General features: G+C 55.4%; 12 protein-coding genes across 18 annotated transcripts; 9 read left to right on the top strand and 3 right to left on the bottom strand.

Moving 5' to 3' along the window:
• Window positions 1–417: 417 nt before the first annotated feature.
• On the top strand, window positions 418–1,482 carry KVP17_003313 (uncharacterized protein; the record flags this gene model as incomplete). Its single annotated transcript, XM_068520441.1, has 1 exon — window positions 418–1,482. One exon carries the CDS (start codon window positions 418–420, stop codon window positions 1,480–1,482), a length of 1,065 nt encoding a protein of 354 aa, XP_068374086.1.
• Window positions 1,483–1,493: 11 nt separating this feature from the next.
• KVP17_003310 (uncharacterized protein) lies at window positions 1,494–2,396 on the top strand (the record flags this gene model as incomplete). 2 transcript variants are annotated; one of them, XM_068520437.1, is made up of 1 exon in its annotated part: window positions 1,494–2,396. In XM_068520437.1, one exon carries the CDS (start codon window positions 1,494–1,496, stop codon window positions 2,394–2,396), a length of 903 nt encoding a protein of 300 aa, XP_068374082.1. The 2 variants fall into 2 exon arrangements, with proteins under 2 accessions (XP_068374082.1, XP_068374083.1); XM_068520438.1 differs by having other exon boundaries at window positions 1,752–2,396.
• A 203-nt stretch (window positions 2,397–2,599) lies between these two features.
• KVP17_003303 (uncharacterized protein) lies at window positions 2,600–3,412 on the bottom strand (the record flags this gene model as incomplete). Of its 3 annotated transcripts, XM_068520425.1 has the most annotated exons (2): window positions 2,600–3,203; window positions 3,231–3,412. In XM_068520425.1, the coding sequence occupies 2 exons, from the start codon at window positions 3,410–3,412 to the stop codon at window positions 2,600–2,602; spliced, it is 786 nt and encodes a 261-aa protein (XP_068374071.1). The 3 variants fall into 3 exon arrangements, with proteins under 3 accessions (XP_068374071.1, XP_068374073.1, XP_068374072.1); XM_068520427.1 differs by lacking the exon at window positions 3,231–3,412 and having other exon boundaries at window positions 2,600–3,220; XM_068520426.1 differs by lacking the exon at window positions 2,600–3,203 and having other exon boundaries at window positions 3,227–3,412.
• Window positions 3,413–3,421: 9 nt separating this feature from the next.
• Window positions 3,422–3,793, bottom strand: KVP17_003309 (uncharacterized protein; the record flags this gene model as incomplete). Its single annotated transcript, XM_068520436.1, has 1 exon — window positions 3,422–3,793. The coding sequence occupies one exon, from the start codon at window positions 3,791–3,793 to the stop codon at window positions 3,422–3,424; it is 372 nt and encodes a 123-aa protein (XP_068374081.1).
• Window positions 3,794–3,806: 13 nt separating this feature from the next.
• Window positions 3,807–5,531, bottom strand: KVP17_003305 (uncharacterized protein; the record flags this gene model as incomplete). The annotated part of the gene is made up of 1 exon (XM_068520429.1): window positions 3,807–5,531. One exon carries the CDS (start codon window positions 5,529–5,531, stop codon window positions 3,807–3,809), a length of 1,725 nt encoding a protein of 574 aa, XP_068374075.1.
• Window positions 5,532–5,697: 166 nt separating this feature from the next.
• Window positions 5,698–6,186, top strand: KVP17_003312 (uncharacterized protein; the record flags this gene model as incomplete). The annotated part of the gene is made up of 1 exon (XM_068520440.1): window positions 5,698–6,186. The coding sequence occupies one exon, from the start codon at window positions 5,698–5,700 to the stop codon at window positions 6,184–6,186; it is 489 nt and encodes a 162-aa protein (XP_068374085.1).
• Window positions 6,187–6,226: 40 nt separating this feature from the next.
• Window positions 6,227–7,369, top strand: KVP17_003304 (uncharacterized protein; the record flags this gene model as incomplete). Its single annotated transcript, XM_068520428.1, has 1 exon — window positions 6,227–7,369. One exon carries the CDS (start codon window positions 6,227–6,229, stop codon window positions 7,367–7,369), a length of 1,143 nt encoding a protein of 380 aa, XP_068374074.1.
• A 973-nt stretch (window positions 7,370–8,342) lies between these two features.
• KVP17_003307 (uncharacterized protein) lies at window positions 8,343–9,866 on the top strand (the record flags this gene model as incomplete). The annotated part of the gene is made up of 1 exon (XM_068520434.1): window positions 8,343–9,866. One exon carries the CDS (start codon window positions 8,343–8,345, stop codon window positions 9,864–9,866), a length of 1,524 nt encoding a protein of 507 aa, XP_068374079.1.
• A 19-nt stretch (window positions 9,867–9,885) lies between these two features.
• KVP17_003308 (uncharacterized protein) lies at window positions 9,886–12,309 on the top strand (the record flags this gene model as incomplete). The annotated part of the gene is made up of 1 exon (XM_068520435.1): window positions 9,886–12,309. The coding sequence occupies one exon, from the start codon at window positions 9,886–9,888 to the stop codon at window positions 12,307–12,309; it is 2,424 nt and encodes an 807-aa protein (XP_068374080.1).
• Window positions 12,310–12,397: 88 nt separating this feature from the next.
• Window positions 12,398–13,702, top strand: KVP17_003314 (uncharacterized protein; the record flags this gene model as incomplete). 2 transcript variants are annotated; one of them, XM_068520443.1, is made up of 4 exons in its annotated part: window positions 12,398–12,448; window positions 12,477–12,546; window positions 12,575–13,081; window positions 13,110–13,702. In XM_068520443.1, 4 exons carry the CDS (start codon window positions 12,398–12,400, stop codon window positions 13,700–13,702), a joined length of 1,221 nt encoding a protein of 406 aa, XP_068374088.1. The 2 variants fall into 2 exon arrangements, with proteins under 2 accessions (XP_068374088.1, XP_068374087.1); XM_068520442.1 differs by lacking the exons at window positions 12,398–12,448; window positions 12,477–12,546 and having other exon boundaries at window positions 12,811–12,979; window positions 13,083–13,702.
• Window positions 13,703–13,822: 120 nt separating this feature from the next.
• On the top strand, window positions 13,823–16,533 carry KVP17_003306 (uncharacterized protein; the record flags this gene model as incomplete). 3 transcript variants are annotated; one of them, XM_068520433.1, is made up of 5 exons in its annotated part: window positions 13,823–14,403; window positions 14,432–15,595; window positions 15,625–15,835; window positions 15,865–15,946; window positions 15,974–16,533. In XM_068520433.1, 5 exons carry the CDS (start codon window positions 13,823–13,825, stop codon window positions 16,531–16,533), a joined length of 2,598 nt encoding a protein of 865 aa, XP_068374078.1. The 3 variants fall into 3 exon arrangements, with proteins under 3 accessions (XP_068374078.1, XP_068374076.1, XP_068374077.1); XM_068520431.1 differs by lacking the exons at window positions 15,625–15,835; window positions 15,865–15,946; window positions 15,974–16,533 and having other exon boundaries at window positions 14,432–15,599; XM_068520432.1 differs by lacking the exons at window positions 13,823–14,403; window positions 14,432–15,595; window positions 15,625–15,835; window positions 15,865–15,946 and having other exon boundaries at window positions 16,012–16,533.
• Window positions 16,534–16,585: 52 nt separating this feature from the next.
• Window positions 16,586–17,902, top strand: KVP17_003311 (uncharacterized protein; the record flags this gene model as incomplete). The annotated part of the gene is made up of 1 exon (XM_068520439.1): window positions 16,586–17,902. One exon carries the CDS (start codon window positions 16,586–16,588, stop codon window positions 17,900–17,902), a length of 1,317 nt encoding a protein of 438 aa, XP_068374084.1.
• Window positions 17,903–18,297: the final 395 nt, after the last annotated feature.

The following is an 18,297-nucleotide window of genomic DNA, read 5'->3' on the forward strand; positions in this document are numbered from 1 at the left end:
ACTCACAGACATCAAACCAATTTTTGCCGGAAAAATTCACAGAATATGTCTAGGTGCGTGTTGGTGCTCTTATAACCTGTGTCAGCCCGCATTGGCTGATCCGATCGCTACTGAACAGTTTCCGGTTCGCAGACGACTCGTTCACGAATGATGTGAGGTGATTCACGACGTGGGATGATGTGACATAGAGTCACGAATGATGTGGCTCCAGTAACTGGACGTGGAGTTCCAGTTAAGCAATGTCCGTGGTGTTTGCATAGCTACTCACATTTGCAGACACGACGCGACTTGGGCGCCAGGTGCCGAGTGTGGCAGGTTTGTGTGAGCGTAGTGCGTCAACAGTCAGTAGTTCGTGGAGGTGGTCTCCTAGTTCGCCACCCAAACCACAGAAAAATCCATCAATTTTGATCTGTCGCGATGAGCTTTCTCGTCCGAATCAAGCGGTCCAGGGATGAGACTCCCAGACGCTCGATACTAGTGTCGCCACCGTTGAAGAAACGCCCGTGTCTGAATGACGTTCGATTGCTTGAGTACTTCGACTCTATAGAAGACGGCGAGCAACTGGCTGGCGTAGTCCAGAAATCGCTGGCTCTGGGGCACAGCGGCGCTCCTAAAACCGTTCTCGACGTTCCTGCCTCGTATGAAGAACGAATCTACGAAACCACAAAGCGGGAAGAGGTGCGTGGAGCCCTGTTGAAGTTCAAGGATCAGCATAGCCAGACCAAGCGCCACGTCGTGGAGGTGAATGACGAGAAAGTCGTCGTAGTGGATCTGGAGCGTAAGCGGCTCGGTGACCCGCTTGAGGTGGATTCTAAACGCATGAGGAAACGAAGCCGAGAGGAGCAGTTTGTTTATGACGTCTATAGGGTCTCTACTAGCTTCGATGTGGCCACTGGGGCTTACTCGAAGGAACACATGCTGGCCGATCACGTGCTGGACCTGCTGCGAAACGACGACGAGATAATGTTTGCCGAGCTGAACGCCAACGAGAGCTTATTTTACAGTGGTGGGCTTACATCCGACAGCGAGCCCTACGAAGACGAGTCTCTCCACACGCAAAGCGACTACCCCGAGGCCAGCTCGTCGCATGAGACTTTTGATGTTGATGAAGACCAGATGGATTACACATCAGAGATTCCGGACTCCGGCTCAGACAACGACAAGTGGCGGGTTCGCGACTTCCTAGACGGGATTGACAAGGCGCCGGTGGAGTTGGATGTGCTGACGAGCGAGGACTCGGACGTATTCGGCGAGGACCCGTTCGCTTTACAGTATCACAGCAGCGCGCCGGCATTTCCTGAGGCATCCGCGCGGGTCCGGAACGAGCTGGTGGAGCGGCACTTGGACGACCCAGATGATTGGATGTCTCGCCTGATGGCGCTAGAGAAGGCGGAGGATGAGTGGGAGAGCAAGCGGAAGGAGAAAGCTGTGAAATCGCAGGACGAAGTTCGTATGCAGATTCGTGAATACATGCCTTACTAAAACACCATTTGATGGTGTCTGATGATCTCCTGTCCACTGCTCTTGACGGTCATAGACCAGCCCTCGACCTCAGACGCGACTTGGTGGACCGGAACGTCTTTGTGTTCCACATTCCCGACACGTGGACTGAGGGAAATTTACAAGAGGTCTTTCGACCATTTGGGCTTATTCTTGCCTGCACTGTGGTGCGGCAGCCGGACATGACCTCGAAAGGGTACGGATTTGTCTGCTTTCAGAGTAAAAAAGATGCGCGAGCAGCCGTGGCAAAGATGAACGGCCTGGTCGTGGGTCCGAAGAGGTTGAAGGTCAGTCTCAAGAAAACCCCAGAGGCCTGTCAGAAGGCCCAAATTCAGCAGTTGGTCCGGCTGTCGCACAACGAGGAGCTCGTAGATAGCGTCAGAGACTGCACCCTATTCGTGTTTTACCTTCCAAGCTCGTGGGACGATCTGCGACTTTCAGACGAGTTTTCGCGATGCGGCCGGGTAACGCAATGCAGAGTAGCGCGAGGGGTAGGTGGATGCTCCATGGGTTACGGGTTTGTCACTATGGAGATGGCGGCAGGCGCGGCTAGGGCCATGGCGATGCTGAACGGCCTGGCTGTGGAGGAGAGCAAGAGGCTCAAAGTCTCGCTAAAGAGGCGTCCAGCCCCTGTTCACGGACCTCACACTGTTTTCGTGTTTCACTTGCCCAGCTGGTGGGGCGAGGAGGACCTGGAGTCGGCGTTCAGTCATGTCGGCTCCGTGTCCGCTGCTGTCATGCCGCGAGACGCGGAAAACCGGCCTCAAGGGTATGGCTTCGTGTCGTTCAGCACCGAACAAAGCGCGCTTCTCGCCGTGCGCAGCATGGATAAGACCGCCGTACCCGACAGCTACAAACGACTTCATGTGTCCCTCAAGAAGAAGTGCCTATCGTAGGTTTGGTTGGCAAATATCAGTGGTGTCCAGATCCAAGAAGAAGGGATGCGTGAGAGCCTCCTGCAATGTTATACGGTTGCGAGGATCCAGCTGGAGCATGCGCAAGAGGAGTTGTGTGCCTTCGTGGTCCCCAGCAGACCTGCAACGAAGCTGAAGCGCCCGGAAGAACGAGGAGCCCAGGCTGGAATGTGATCCCGCGAACCTCACTTGGCGTGTGCCGCCACTTTTTCTGAGCACAGGACGGCTGCCTTCAGGGCGGGCGCGAGGTGCGCAAACAGTGGGTGATTAGCGTAAGCCTCGAGGTCAATGTCCAGAAAAGCAAGGATCTGGTGCAGCACTTGCAGCTCGTTGCGTGCGAGGAAGAGAGGACGGTCCCGAAGGACCATCTCGGCGAAGACGCACCCTGCCGACCACACGTCCACAGGCGTCCCATAGGTCTGCAATCCAAGGAGCAACTCAGGCGCCTTGTACAGAAGACTTCCCACGCACAGAGAGTTAACACATGCTGTCTGTCGAAGACGCGTGGCATGCCCGAGGTCTCCCACCTTAACCAAGGGAGCAATGACACCTGAAATGAAGACGTTGGCTGGTTTTATGTCTCTATGCATAATGCCTTCCTGGTGCATGGCGCTTATACCCGACAGCAACTGGTAAAGTATCAACTTTACGTTTCCCATGGTGAGCTTGCTTGGCTCCTCACGTATGTATGCTGCCAGGTCTGTGTCCATGAATTCAAAAGCGACCTCAAGCTTGCCATAAGAGTAGTTCACATCCAAAACTTGGCGGATGTTGGGGTGTTTCAAACGTCTGTTTAAAAATTCCATTGAGGCTTACTTGCTGTACACTATTTCCCTCAAGGTGACCGCGTCCATTCCAGAACTGGCGAAGTCGGCCTTCCCCTGGAAGAAGGTCTTCCAGGCCACTCGTCGTCCCGTGCTTTTCTCCACTGCGAGGAACACATGTCCAAAGGCACCTTGGCCGACCTGCGTCTTTCGCTCGTACTTGTCACAGAACATTTAAATTAGTCACTCAGCCGTTGCACTTTGTCTCAGTTTCATCTTTCCTGTGTGGGATTCGCTAGGATTAACCTTGGTGTCCTGGGGCTTAGACTTTGTGGTCACGGCATCTTGGGGCTCTGGCTTTGCGGTCTTGGCTTTCTTGTGGTTTAGCCTTTCCGACGCGCGTCCCTTGGCGTCCTGGGGTATAGCCTTTGTGGTCTTGGCTTCTTGTGGTTTAGTCTTAGCTTCATGGGTGGAATTAGCCTTGGCTCGCTCCATCGCTCCGTATTTGGCCTCTAGCTCTGGCTTAAGCCAGGCCTCGAGGTCAAAGTGTGTTGTGCGGAACTGTGGCAACTTGGCGACGGCTGCTGCCAGTAAAAAAACCGAGAAGACACGCATTTGTTAATTTCGATCACGTCTCAGCAGTTTTCACAGTCAAACACCCGCTAGGTCGCTCGGAGCAGAGCTGACAGCACCCATCGGACTCTACGAGCTTGGTAGCGCAGGGGGCGCAGCACAGCATGTGCCCACAAGGGGCGAACGCTGTAGTTCGGCGCGCTGTTGAGCACTCAATACAGGCCTCTGTACCCCAATTCCGTTCACTCATCTCGACGGCTCGTTTTACGATAGGTCCGAGGAAGGGGTGTCTTGCCGCTCGTTGAAAGCTCTCTAGCTCGTTGGCCAGCTCTTGGTTTTTCAGCTTGAGGTAGGCCGACTCTCGTCCTAGGGCTCTCAGTGTGGTGTTCTCCCATTTCAGGTCAGACACCTTGGACTGCAGGAAAGCGTGCGTCTTCTTGAGGCCCAGAAGCGAGTCGGCTAAGGTTCTACAAGAGGTACAGTTGGGATCAGCTTGGTGCAGCAGGGCTTGCGTCAGCACACATTCCACAGGGTCAGACAACTCACTTTTCGCAATCGGCGATGCCAACCCGTCGACAGACACGACAGTCGCCGCCTTCGCGCACGGTAGCGTTGCCACGCCGGGTCGGTCTCGCATTTTAGTGTGGTGGTCTGTTGTACGTGACACTTCAGTGATGACGTAACTGGACGGATTCAGAATCTTCCGTCGGTTGACCCCTCCGAGGACCAGGAGCCTGTTGTAAGGGGGTCCTAGGCAGGCACTGGCCACTTTGACGCCCACAGGAAGCTCTCCGCCCTCTTGGTACCGCAGGAGGGCAGCGTCACCTAACGCGGGCACAGATACCTTGCGTGTTGAGTTGGGCACCAGCACGCGCAGCAATCTGTACGTCCGCGTACAGAAGTCCATGATCAGCAATTCGGGCAGGGGGTCGTCGTCGGGACCCCACCCGCCGTACATGAACATGCAGTCGTCGAACACCACTCCTTTTGCCCCATATCGCGGACGTAGCGTAGTCTTCGGGTTGGAGTGGTCCGGCAGGAACTCCACAAGCGACCATTGACCACTGTCGTATCTCCACATGTCGTCAAAGACCTCCTTTCCGTCAGTGCCGCCATAAATATAGAGGCAGCCACCCCAGTGCACCATGCAGTGCCCGAATCTAGCACAGGGTCCGTGATCAGCACAAGTCACCTCCGACCATTGCAAAGTGGCCAGGTCTAGCATCCAAAAGTCTTTGATCAGCGTGCCGGGCGCCTTTCGTGACGAGTGACAGTGACCGCCGTGCACATAGAAAAGGGTGTCCACAATGCAAGAGGCATGCCGCGCCCTCCCTGGTGGCTGACGTCCTTTGGTTGCCACGTTAGTAGACTGCCCTGAGTCTTGTTGAATCATCCACAGGTTGCTGAAGAGTCCTCTGGTGTGGGGGCCTCTACCGCCGTATATAAACACTTGGCCCAAGCCGCAGTCCATTGACATGCCCGCCAGTGGCTCCGGAGAGAGCTCAGGGGACACGGTGCTACGAACAGATCCGTCGGAGTTGAGCAGGACGAGCTGCTCCTGATATATAGCGTCCTTGCTGTAGAAACTATATTGGTCATGGCCACCGAAAATGGCGTAGCCCTCGTTCAACGTACAGCAGGCCATATGAAACCGCGAGATGTGAGAGTGGTCATGCTGCTTAACTCCGACGTAGTCCTTAAGATCTCCCGAGGAGTATTTGTCTTTCTTTGCTGGTCTAGGCCGTTCGCTCTGGGAGTCTACGTGGACCTTGTTGATCATATTAGTTGATTTGCGTCAGTGATATCATTTGTGAGTCATACAGACACTGCGGTTCCACTGACCAAGGGACGATCGATTGCTAGTGGGCACTGATAACTCCCCACACTGATTGCGACTCATGGAAGTGGTCCTTAAACTGGGTATTTCGTAGTCATAATCAATCACCATGCAGATTCCTCAAGGCTTCACGACCACCTCTCAGACGACCCACTACGGCCAGACTCATGGGACTCACCTTCCTCCAGGACTCTACCAACCCAAGGATACAGTCTACGTCCCTCCAGGTCATTCACTGAAGCATGGAATCTCTCCTATTTACAAGCAGGAGGCTGTCCCCACCTTTGAAGCGGACGTGCAGTGGCAGCATAGCCCCATGCATGCCGACCGGGCCCGCGGGTCATCATTCACCTCTTCCTCGAGTTTGTCCAGCTCCGACGTGAAGCCGAAGAAAACTATTAGGGTACGCACCCGTAAGATGTACAAGGGTTGCTGTGGAGGCCGCACATGTTGTGGTGCCCTGTGCGGCACTTGCTGCAACAAACCTTTGAAATGCGGGTCCAAGCTTTGCTGCGCTGAGACTGCCTGTCGCTGTTGCGCGGCTCACGCTTCCGACGTTGGGTCTTACACTGGCAAGAAGTCTAGCAAGTGTTGCTGAGTGGACTGTTGTTGAAAACTTCGGTATACGTGTCAAAAAAATGCCCAAGGGAATCTTGAAGCAGCAAACAGATTTCAGTCAATCTATAGACAGCAACCGCTCCATTCGGCTGCCCAGCCCAGAGGGAACGCCTAAAGAGGGCACGCCAAAAGAGGTGGAAGCGGAGGCGCCTGCAGATGAACCGCTTGAGATTACTCAGCCGACTCGAAGTCATATGCCCCGCTCGGGAATGACCACCGCCAGATCGACCAAACGCACCGGAGTCAAGGACTGGGAGGCTCAGAAAGTTCTGCAGAGCAGATCCACAGTACCCCCAGCTCATGCGCTTCGGCAGATCATTCTCCGAGGGGAGCGCAAACGCCTCGTGAAACACAGACTGCCAAGCGAGAGGGTTTCCGATAGCGACTATGACTCGGATTCGGACGACAGCGAGCCGAATCACCGGACACCCCGGCAGAAGTACTTGTTGCGGGGCGTATCTCGGTCGGTTATCCGCCAACTGCGGTCTCTGCAGCAGACGGACCCTGACCGCGTCCTGTGTATTACAGACGCAATAAGCCGACGACCGCGGCCACTCACATTCGGACAGTCGGAATTACGGGACTTCGATGAGGTGCTGTTCACCCCCCCCTTCGAATCGATTTGGGTTTTAACGACCAGCTGGTTAGGCTGCTCAACTAGGGATCCTAGCCCTGTGACCGCCTGCTCTCAGCTGACTCTACCGAAACTCAAGCGTAACCCGCGTCGAGAACTTTGGCGTGAGACCCGACGCCGCAAGAAGTTGAAACGCTGGCTAGAGAGGATCCGAGTGAGGAATAAGGGAAGGGCGTGTGTGTCAGAGCTAGCTCAACTGTTCGAACGCAAGGAGGAACATAGAAGGCGGCGGTCTGGCCATGCGATTCTGACCAACGAGAGCGAGGGAGAGACCATCGGCAGCGAAGGGGAGACCATCAGCAGCGAAGGGGAGACGATCGGCAGTGAAATTGACAAGAACGAGGCTTCAGCCCCTGAAAGCTCGGCCTCAGTCTCCTCGAAAGCACGAGTTGCCGCATTGCCAACAGAGAGTAGCCCATCACAGGCAGAAAGCGGTTCATCACCAGAAGAGAGCTCATCGCCAGCAGCTACTGAGTCATCCAGTCCGAATATGGGCCTGGCGCGGATGAAGACTACAATTCCAAGATGATGTGGGGCTGCAACGCCTACACAGAAATTTGTAATCTCAATAACAATGAAGTATTCTGCAGTCCTCCTTGTGTTGACGGCCTCTGCGGTCGACTGTTCGGCCATAACTAGCTGTGAGCGGTGTATCGCGCAACCTAGCTGCAGTTACTGCGGCACTACGCTTTCGCTTCTCAGCGGGTTCCAGCCCGGATGCATGGAAGAGTCGCTGATAAGTCAGGCATGCGAAGCAGCGGTGGGGTCTAGTAAATTACCCACTTGTAACTCGACTCGGATGGTCGTTCTTGGAGGGCTGGCCGCGCTCACGAGTCTCCTTCTTTAAGACTTTCATAAATTTTTAATGAACTCCTGTGCTATATGTACGTGTATACGATAGTTGTGACTCGTGCAGAACGCTCTATTTAGTCATTTTGATAATGCGAACCTCACGAGGGTTGCCGCTGTACGGTATGTGCTGGCATGACGATTTATCTCACCTTTGCGCAGCTGATGGTTCGAGGTGCGTGAGTTCTAGTGTGCGTTAGCAGAGAGCGACCATCCCGGAGGACGGATGTGCCCACAAGGCACCTGGCGTGAGTAATCCGGAATCCTGGACACGCAGCCCGCCTCTGACGAGGGAGAGCCACGCGGTGCCCCCGTTTTACCTGCCTAAGCCAAGAGACCAGGGATCGCAGGCGGATAGCCGTCGTCAGGGATCGCAGGTGGATAGTCGTCGTCAGGGATCGCAGGTGGATAGTCGTCGTCCTCGAAGCACGGTGGAAAGACCCAAGGATCACAGCAAGTCAAGATCCAAATCCTCGGGGACTCGTCACAGGAAGCGCCAAAAGGAAGTGGCGTGCTCGCCTATTTCAACCTTGAGCACGACGGAGTCCAAGGGGTCTCCGAACAGACCGCAAACGTATTTGCAGGCGCCGAAGCCGCCCGTGAAGCCCAGCGCGCCTTCCAGGCCTCGGGTCCTCCCTAGAGAGTCAGTCCCTATGGCTGGGCGGGCAAGACCCGCGGTCAAAGCTATGGTTCGACCTCGAAGCCCGACCACGCCTCCAGCAGTGCAGCACGCTCCTGTGACGGTCAGTCCCTCCAGGGGCACTATTCGGCAGGCGGCTCCGCTGACAGGCATTCGTTCGTGGGTGCTTGATCTTGGCCCAACCTCCGTAGCTGCCGTCCATACGGACAGAGGCACGGTCGTCATGCAAGTAGAGGACTACAAAAACTTTCTTCGGAACGTCGAGTACTCCATGGCAGCGGGCTCGTGGCGAAAATTCTGCCGCGCTCTGGGGCATCTTTTATCCGACGGTACTACGGTTCACCTACGGTGCGCGGTCCAAACATTCGTGCTGAGTCGTGACGTCGACCCTTGGCTGAAGGGCGAGCTGCTGCAGCGGCTGCAGCGGTCGGATCCATCTGTGCAGGAACTGACTGCGAAGCTGTCCATCGTGACGCTGGGTTCCTTCATCAACTACACGGGACTTACGTGGAGGTCCAACAGCCTCGCGTCCCTCGTCGGTATCATGGAGTCCACGTACCAGGGCGCCTCCACGGTGTGTGACTTCGACGTCCCTTCGTTCCTGTTCCTCATGGCCGATTTCCCCGACCTATTCCCGGGCACAGGTGAGGCTTCGAGCAACTCGGTTGTCCGCGTTCTTGGCACTGGGGGGGAGTCGACTGTATTTGAAATTCGCATTGCAGGCAAGAGGCGCGCGCTGAAACCGCATATCAAGAGCACTGAGTTCGACATTCTGCAGCACGTCCTGGTAGGGCCTGTCTTCCCACGCGTGTGGGAGCCGATGAAGCTGGGGGGGCAATACCACTGCATGATGACGGTAATGGAGCACCTCAACGAGGCCGTCTCCATCATTCCTGGAAATGGTCGTGCCCTAGGGCAGCTCGTGATCGACGTTCTTCGTGACGTCTCCGCTCAGCTGGCTTATCTCCACGAGAACGGCATCGTTCACCGAGACGTGAAACCCGCGAACATCATGACGCTGAAGCGGAGCGGCGGACTGCAGCGGGTGCTCATAGACTTCGGCCTGGGATGCGGACCTGACGGACAGTCGAAATACCAGCTCCGAGGCACCACAACCTACGCGGATCCTTGGCTCTTCGCTCGCGGCGCGGAGGCTGCCAATGATGTTTGGTCGTTGGCGGTGACTGTCGTGGTTATCGTTCTCACTCTGAACGACCAGACACAGGTACAGCGCCTCCAAATGAGTCTATCGTCACTGGCCAGCAAGCTCCGGACCCAACATGAGATCCGGGGAAGGAGGCCTGTCGGTGGGGGACGAGAGGGCGGTTACTCAGATCCCCGAGAGGTCCATCTTGTATTACCCGAGTACACGCGCACCTTCAACGACGCGGTCATGTGCAACCCAGCTTTCTTCGTGCACACCCCCCAGTTTACTGCCAGTCTGCGTAGCCTGTTGTATTCCATGAGCATGGAATCCAGGCGATTGTCGGCCGAGGAAGTGCGGTCAAGGGTTAATGGTCTTGGACGGTTGCTGTAACACGTGTGTGGATTATTTCATGAGTTTCGACGCTGTACTAGTGAGGGAGATTCTCCCGATGCGAAGTCGAGAAAGTTTGCTCAACCAAGGACTCACGGATGCGGAGACCCTCGACGGGGTCACGGAGGGAGCGCCTTTTGGTGGAGCACCTGCCGACGCACCCCTCGAGGCAGCAAAGGTCTCAAGGGAGACGTACCAAGAAGTCTCAAGGACAGCATCAAAGGAGCATCTTGGAGTCTCAAGGGAGGCATCAAAGGAGCATCAGAGAGTTTCAAGGGAGGCATCAAAGGAACATCAGAGAGTTTCAAGGGAGGCGTCGAAGGAGCATCTTGGTGTCATAAAGCAGGCATCCCAGGAGAAACAAAGGGTCTCAAGGGAGGCATCCCAGAAGAAGCCAGGGGTCTCAAGGGAGGCATCCCAGGAGAAGCAAGCGGTCTCAAGGGAGGCATCCCAGGAGAAGCAAGGGGTCTCAAGGGAGGCATCCCAGGAGAAGCAAGGGGTCTCTAGGGAGGCATCCCAGAAGTCTGCTGAGGAGTCCCAAGATGTATCTCAGGCAGTGGCGCGTCAGGTGAGCTCCATTATGTCCGCCGAGTGGGCGCGAACGCTCTCAGAAGACGTAATCCGCTCTGGTTCGGATTGGGCATCCGTAGGTTTAGAAGAAACTTTGCTTAAGGAATTGGGTCTTCCTGACGATTTTTTCAAATCGACACCTCCCAATCCTGGTATCACGGCCGAGTTGCTGGAGTCCGGCCAAGTACAGCTGGCAGGTGACCTTTTAATGGCCGAGTTCGACGCCTCTTGTGCGTGGCTGCAGGAAGCCAAGGACGCTGTCGAAACAATCGAACTCGCCGCCGCTGGCGCCGCTTCCATCGACAATGTGCTGGGGATAGTTCCACTCGCTGAGCGCCTGGAGGCGGTCCGAACGAGAATCTCGACTCTCGGGCCCAATCGGTTCAGTCGGGGAGTGCAAACGGATGTGTTTGTGCCAGAATCCAGAGAGGACTTGACGAAGTTCCTTCGACAGGAAACCATGGTGGTTCTAAATGCGCGAAAGCACATGCTGGATCAGTCTTCAGACGATTCAGAACCCTGGACTGAGGCGATAAGTCGACGCGAAAGCAAGACAGCCAGCGCTGAGTCGCGAGTAGCTTCAGCCATCGCCAGTTTCCGTTCCTTGGGCCAGGCGAGCGACGTGGAAATGGACAGTACCAAGAAGGGCATCGCTTTCGAGGAGAGCAAGTCCTCTGAGGAGCCTCCTAAGGGTCCTTCTGCTCGTAAGGGCATCGCTTTCGAGGAGAGCAAGTCTTCTGAGGAGCCTCCTAAGGGTCCTTCTGCTCGTAAGGGCATCGCTTTCGACGAGAGCGAGTCTTCTGAGGCGCCTCCCGTTTCGCGGCCTCAGGAGAATATTGCGACGACCGACTCCTCCGACGCTGACCCGATAATCTTCTTCAAGGTTCAGTCCAGTGGCAAAAAAGGATTGAAAGCTAAGCTCGCGGACAAAAGGAAGCCAGCGAAAAGGGGATCTGCTTCTCCTGAAAAGGTCCCTACTTCTACAGAAAAGGTCTCTACTTCTCCAGGAAAGGGCTCACTGAAAAGTAAACTGCGTGCGAAGAAGAACCAGGCTAGCTCTAACTCGAGCTCCAGCGACGTGGCTGTTACGAAACGGAAGAGCTCCAGCGACGTGGCTGTGACGAAACGGAGGAGCTCCAGCGACGTGGCTGTGACGAAACGGAAAAGTTCCGCCGACGACTTGGCGTCTCCCTCTAAATCTTCCGCGCTGCGCGCTAAGCTGAACAAGAAGAGGGAGACTTCCAGCGAGAGCAATCCGAACCACAGCCCTCCAAACCATCCAAACCACAACCTTCAGGCGAAGTTGGAAGTGAAACGCAGCCGCACTCTGAGCAGCGACGAGCAACCCAACCCCAGAATCAATGCGATCCGTACGAAGCTTTCTAAAAAAAGAAGCGGAAGCGCCGAAGACGACGCTCCTCAAAGGCAGACTTCTGAAAAAAAGGGCCTGTCTGCGAAGTTACGGAAGAAGAAAGCAGCTCTGAAGATGGAGAAGCAGGAGTCTCCCGCCAAACCTGATCCTCATGCCAGCAAGGCTGCCAGAAGAAAGATGATCAAGAACCAAATTCGAGCGATGAAGCTGCGAGTGGGCACCCCGTTGACCTCTGATGACGATTCCTCGCAAGGGCGCGAACGACGAGGACGATCTCAGCAGCAGTCACGAGCTCGTTCCAAGAGCGCGGCACCGCCAAGACGTCAGAGCGTGCCAGAAACCGCCGAGGAGGACGATGAACGAACCCAAATACTGAAGGAGAAGCGGGAGATTCGCGAGCGCCTGACAATGAAGAGGCTGGGTATCAAATCGCCCGAACAGCTAATGCAAGACGAAATCGAGAAGGCCATGAACCGGCGCAGACAACAGAGAGGCTCATGAGTACAAACGTGACAGCTACGTGGATGAAGACACAACGAAGTCGTCTTGAAGTGACTATGTATGCGCCACAATTGGTCAAATTCAGCGGATGTCGGTATTCAAGAAGAGCCCGCGTGGACTGTTTGGGCGCAGGAAACGGGTGGGAAGCAGAAGGAGGCCTGACGCAGGATGACGAGGACTCCTCCTCTGAAAATGGATCCAAGAAGTCTGTCGATGTTGAGAAGCGATTGTCTACCAGTGAGTGCAGAATGATGGTCCCACACAGTGGGAGAAATAAAGCGACGAGTCTCAAAACACAGGCCTAAGGCCGACGTGACTCGATCCGCCTCTGCTGACGCTCCTGCGCCTCAGAAGAGCAAGACGGAGAAGATCAGGCGGGCACTGGAGAAGAAGCGCCTCCGTATTGACGACTTCGAGCTTCGGGAGACGGTTGGGACAGGCACTTTCGGTCGTGTGCGTATTGTGCGTCTCAAGAACGTAAATCCGGACAAGTTGCCGCCAATGTGCCTAAAGATCGTCAAGAAGGCCACCGTCATCCAAATGCGGCAGGTCGAGCACATCAAGGCTGAGAAGGATATCCTGATGAGCATCGAACATCCCTTCATCGTCAACTTGCTAGTGGCGTTCCAGGACACGCGGAGACTTTTTCTCCTACTAGAGTACGTGAACGGTGGAGAGTTATTTGGATTGCTAAGACGCCTCCAGGTCTTGCCCAACGACCACGCAAGATTTTACGCTGCAGAAATTGTGCTCGCATTCGAGTCCCTTCACAGTGAGTCGCCCGTACGTCACCAACACAGGTCAGTTTATTATATACCGAGACCTAAAGCCTGAGAACCTGCTCATTGACTCTGAGGGGCATATTAAGATTACGGACTTCGGCTTCGCCAAGCGGGTTGAAGACCGTACATACACCTTATGCGGTACGCCAGAGTACCTGGCCCCGGAAATTATTCAGTCCAAGGGCCATGGGGCGTCGGTTGACTGGTGGGCTCTTGGGGTTTTGGTCTACGAGATGCTCTGTGGCTATCCGCCTTTTTATGACGAGAACAACAACTCTATGGTAATATACCAGAAGATAGTTGACGGACGGTTTTTCTGCCCGCGGCAAATTGAGCCCCGAGCGAAGGATCTTGTGAAGAAGCTGCTTGTTGCGGACCGCACAAAGAGGTTCGGATGCATGAAGGCTGGGGCGACCGATATCAAGAACCACAAATGGTTCCGCCCCGTGAATTGGGAAGACGCCTTTCACAAACGCATCACACCGCCTTTCATTCCCGACGTAAAAGGCCGTGATGACGCCTCCATGTTCGACTCCTACCCTGATAGTGGCGAGGATACATCCCCTCCACTTCACGAATCGCAGCAGAAGAAGTTCTTCGATAATTTCTGAAGCGTTTTTAGTTTGTTGCGCAGACTTTCTTCTTGTGACAACCCTCATTTTTTGGAGGCTGCTCTGTTGCAAAAGATACCAGGTGATTGATGTCTATTGTTTCCAGCATCAAATTGTGATATGTGGCGACCCGATCTGTCATGGCTACACGTCGGTTCCTCCTACCAAGAACGACCTGCAGAGCGTTCCGAATCACCGCCTCGACATGGCACGACTCCGGCCGGCCCCAGTGTCACGTTAGACAACATGCTGACAGTGGATGTGGAGGGGCAGCTCCTGAATGTCGGCACAGTGAAGCTGGAGGCGCTGGACTTCGTACTGGGGGGTAAACCCCTCGTGGTGGAAGCTCCAACTCTCCGTTACTGGCGCCAGAAGCGCGCGCGACCGAAGGAAAGGAAGCCCGAGATCACCATTGACCTGTCGACTGTAGATCCGACCAGAGTTGTCGTTCCCAGCTTCGTGAGCTTCTCTCTGGCACAGATAGATGTACCCGTCCTGCGCCCCTCACTCAACGATTACCTGCGTCGTCTCGCAGAGAGTGATGACCCAGCGGCTTGGATTACAGTCACCTTAGCTCGCACTGCAGGCATGGATCAGGCCCAGAGATTGGATCAGTGGCAGGAGGTTGGCAGCCGATTTCCAGATTGCGCCGCCGTCGCCCGTGCGCTGTTGGACTGTAAGATGGACGACCGAACAGCAAAGTGGGTTCCACAGATGAAGCTGACGCAGTTGCCGGGATTTGCTCAACGCACTGAAATCGCAAGCCTTGAGGACGCACTCTGCAGTGCTGACAGAGTTGATAGCAACTTACCTCCGATCATGCGTTTTACTGGGAGACCTCTCCGGATTCTTGCAGATGGCATCGTGTTTGGTGCAGTCGTTGGTCCTTCGCGAGCCGCCCGCGTTACTAGTAGACCCATGCGCTTTCGGCCTCCCAACCGTGGACGGAACCATAAAGAAGCAGTTGGAGCCGCTCTCACCCCCACGGGCCCTACCAACCACACGACACAACGTTCAGACTACAGAGGCTGCGCTAGAGATCTGGGCATTGCTGCAGGGACCCAACTCGCTGGCCGAAGAAGTCGTCTTCCATGTGGAGAACTCAGACTCTAGGCCGCTCCTCGGCGTTCCACTGGGATTGTCTTGGGGTCTTTTTGCTTCCTTGCCGCTGGAGGAAGTTCTGCAGACTATCGGCATCGGACGCCTTGTTAGCCACCACCCTGCAATCATCCGTCGTCAGTGGTATCTAGGATCTGCCTCGAGTTTCTGGGATGCTCCTGAATCCTCACCACTTCGGATGTGGCTCGAGAGTGACCTTTCCATGCACTCGGTGTCGCCTTCGGGTCCTGATCTGTCGTTTGCGAGTATGGTGCTGGGTTGCATGTGGCCCGTCTTCTCCACCCGTCCGACACTCTTCTTGGGCCACCACCTGTTGTGCGCCCTGTTTTCTTTCCCAAAGACATCCAGGCCGCTGGTTCAAGCCGTCCTACAAAGGTTAAGCGAGTCGCCGACAATACTTCTGACTTTTGCAGCGTGTCTCCTTAAGGCGGGCGACAAGGCATTACTAGAAGCAAGAAAAGTTCTGTTGTCTCTTATGCAAAGGCTGGGCTGCGCTCGTCATGTTGCTCTAGCATGGGCTTATCTGGAGGCAATCCGCGTCTCGCCTGACCTCGGGCTCGTGTCTGCAGTCTTGGAAGCTGCGGACTCCCGGGAACTGACCGATCTGTCATGGCACGTACCGTCGAGTCAAGTGGGGGCTGTGGCAGCTGTCCATACATTCACAGCATGCCCAGCGTTTCCACCGGATGGAGCGTTCGCTCATAAGGCCTCAGCTATCATGCGTGAACTGTGCGACCGCGGAATCATGGCAGCGATGAACCTTCTGCTGTTAGCGTGAGAGAATGGAGCCCGTCTTAACGCAGGCTGGGCCCAGTGCCAACGAATAAGTCGTGGTCCGAAATTCGATTGATCACTCTCGACACCAACAGCAGATGGTGGGAGCAGCTCGCCGAGGTTCTCATGGGCCGCCTGGCGCGCTCCCGCATAGGATCGGCTGCCAAGAGGTCGCTACTGTACCAGTGTCTACAGCACTTCCCCAACAGCCACTTTTTACTTAACACTGTTAATTTCATTGTAAGCTGCCAGAAACTGTTCTGACACAGCCGTCGGACTTCCAGAGACGAATGCTCCACATGCAGCTCGCATGTTTTGGCTGTGATACTGCAAGCGGCCTTGCTCCTGTCAGTGAGTTACAGAGCACCTTTTTTCCAGAGGACAGTAGTGCTTTGATACCGCTCCCAACGCTCCCAATGCTCACTCACGCCCTTGCGGGTGAGATTCGCAGCCAGGCGCCCTGCACTGCCTGGTGCACCAGGCTGCTGCGACTCGCGTGTGACCGGCTGCAGCGTCGGAGTCCCGCGGTTTGGCGCCTGGGCTGCGAATTCTTCGCGCGGATGCCGCCTTCGATGAACAGAAAGGCGCTGGCCTTCTCTAGGCGGGCCGTTACGAACAAGCCGCTGAATAAAGGGCTCCGCTACTATTTGGCGACCTTCACTCTCAATCAAAGAGATGCCATGGCGGGCCGAACGGAAGTTGCGCAAGTTACACCGACGACGACCAAGCAGTCTCTCCCCTGCAAAAAGGACGCTGAGTGGCTGCAAGCGCAACGACAGGCACGCGACCTGATGGGGGTTCAGGTGACCGCCGGTGCTGAAGTTGCAAGTCTCGCGGCGCAGCTGGAGGAGGAGGTCCTCGACGACATTGAGAGCCTCTTGTTCAAGAACCAGATCGCCTGGTTCTCAGACATCTTACGGCTTTTGGTGGCAAAATGAGGGGTGTGGGGTGGTGATGTGTCCTTAATCAGCAGAATATCAACAAATCACAATGGGCAAGCAGAAGACTCACATCAACCTCGTCGTCATCGGCCACGTCGACTCCGGCAAGTCCACCACCACCGGACATCTGATCTACAAGCTCGGCGGTATTGATAAGAGAACCATCGAGAAGTTTGAGAAGGAGTCTTCTGACATGGGTAAGGGGTCCTTCAAGTACGCGTGGGTACTGGACAAGCTCAAGGCTGAGCGCGAGCGTGGTATTACCATCGATATCGCCCTTTGGCAGTTCGAGACACCCAAGTACCACTACACTGTCATCGATGCCCCCGGCCATAGGGACTTCATCAAGAACATGATTACCGGTACTTCCCAGGCCGATGTCGCTCTCCTCGTCGTCCCCGCCGATCAGGGTGGCTTCGAAGGCGCTTTCTCCAAGGAGGGCCAGACTAGAGAGCACGCTCTCCTTGCTTTCACCCTCGGCGTGAAGCAGATGATTGTTGGCATCAACAAGATGGATGCCTGTGGCTACAAGGAGGCCCGGTACAAGGAAATCACTGATGAGGTTTCTGGCTATGTCAAGAAGGTCGGCTACAAGGTGGCTGGTGTCCCCTTCGTGCCTATCTCCGGTTTCGTTGGCGACAACATGCTTGACCAGTCCACCAACATGCCGTGGTACAAGGGACCCACCCTTGTGGCTGCCCTCGACATGATGGTCCCCCCCAAGCGACCTACTGACAAGCCCCTGCGTCTCCCCCTCCAGGATGTCTACAAGATCGGAGGCATTGGAACTGTCCCTGTGGGACGTGTCGAGACTGGCGTCATTAAGTCTGGTATGCAGATTCAGTTCGCTCCCACCGGCCTGGTCACAGAATGCAAGTCCGTTGAGATGCACCATGAGTCCGTCGCTGAGGCTCACCCCGGTGACAACGTCGGCTTCAACGTCAAGAGCGTTGCCGTCAAGGATCTTAAGAGAGGATACGTGGCCTCTGACTCTAAGAGCAACCCCGCCTTCGCCGTCGAGAACTTTACCTCGCAGGTCATTGTCCTTAACCATCCCGGTGAAATCAAGAACGGGTACTCTCCCGTTCTGGACGCTCACACTGCGCATATCTGCTGCAAGTTCGCCAACATCCAGGCCAAGATGGACAAGCGAACCGGTAAGGTTCTCGAGGAGAACCCTAAGGTTGTCAAGTCCGGCGATGCCTGTCTGGTTGTCCTTGAGCCCACCAAGCCTCTGTGCGTGGAGCCCCTCCAGGACTTCCCCCCTCTAGGACGATTTGCTGTCCGCGATATGAAACAGACAGTGGCTGTTGGAATCATCAAGTCTGTTGTGAAGAAGCAGGCTGCTGCGGGCAAGAAGAAGTAGTTGATGTGAAATCTTACCCGTTGAATCGAATTCCCATTCGTAAGAGAAAGCTAATAAAACAAGTCACACCGCTGGACCGGGATTTCCCCCTCTGGGCGATTTGCTGTGCGCGAATCCTCAAGTCTGTTGTGAAGAAGCAGGCTGCTGCGAGCAAGAGGTAAGTGCAAGGAACGACTATTGGTGGGCGTCAGACTTATCAGCGCTGATGGCTTCCGAGATCCCTCATCCACCGTACTGGAGTGTGCCCAGGCCCTGAGCCTGTCCTGAGCACCCTCCTCACGCGCATGTACCTCCTGTGATCTCCCTTCATCCACCGTCGCAAAGGAGTCGGAGGATTATCAGAGACTTGCCACTCGACATTCTTACCGCTATGCCTACTCAGGGACCTGTGATGT

This window comes from the organism of the source record quoted next (assembly GCF_019968985.1).
Source record: "MAG: Porospora cf. gigantea B chromosome Unknown PgB_NODE_441_length_18297_cov_156.745, whole genome shotgun sequence".
NCBI classification, from domain to species: Eukaryota; Apicomplexa; class Conoidasida; order Eugregarinorida; family Porosporidae; genus Porospora; species Porospora cf. gigantea B.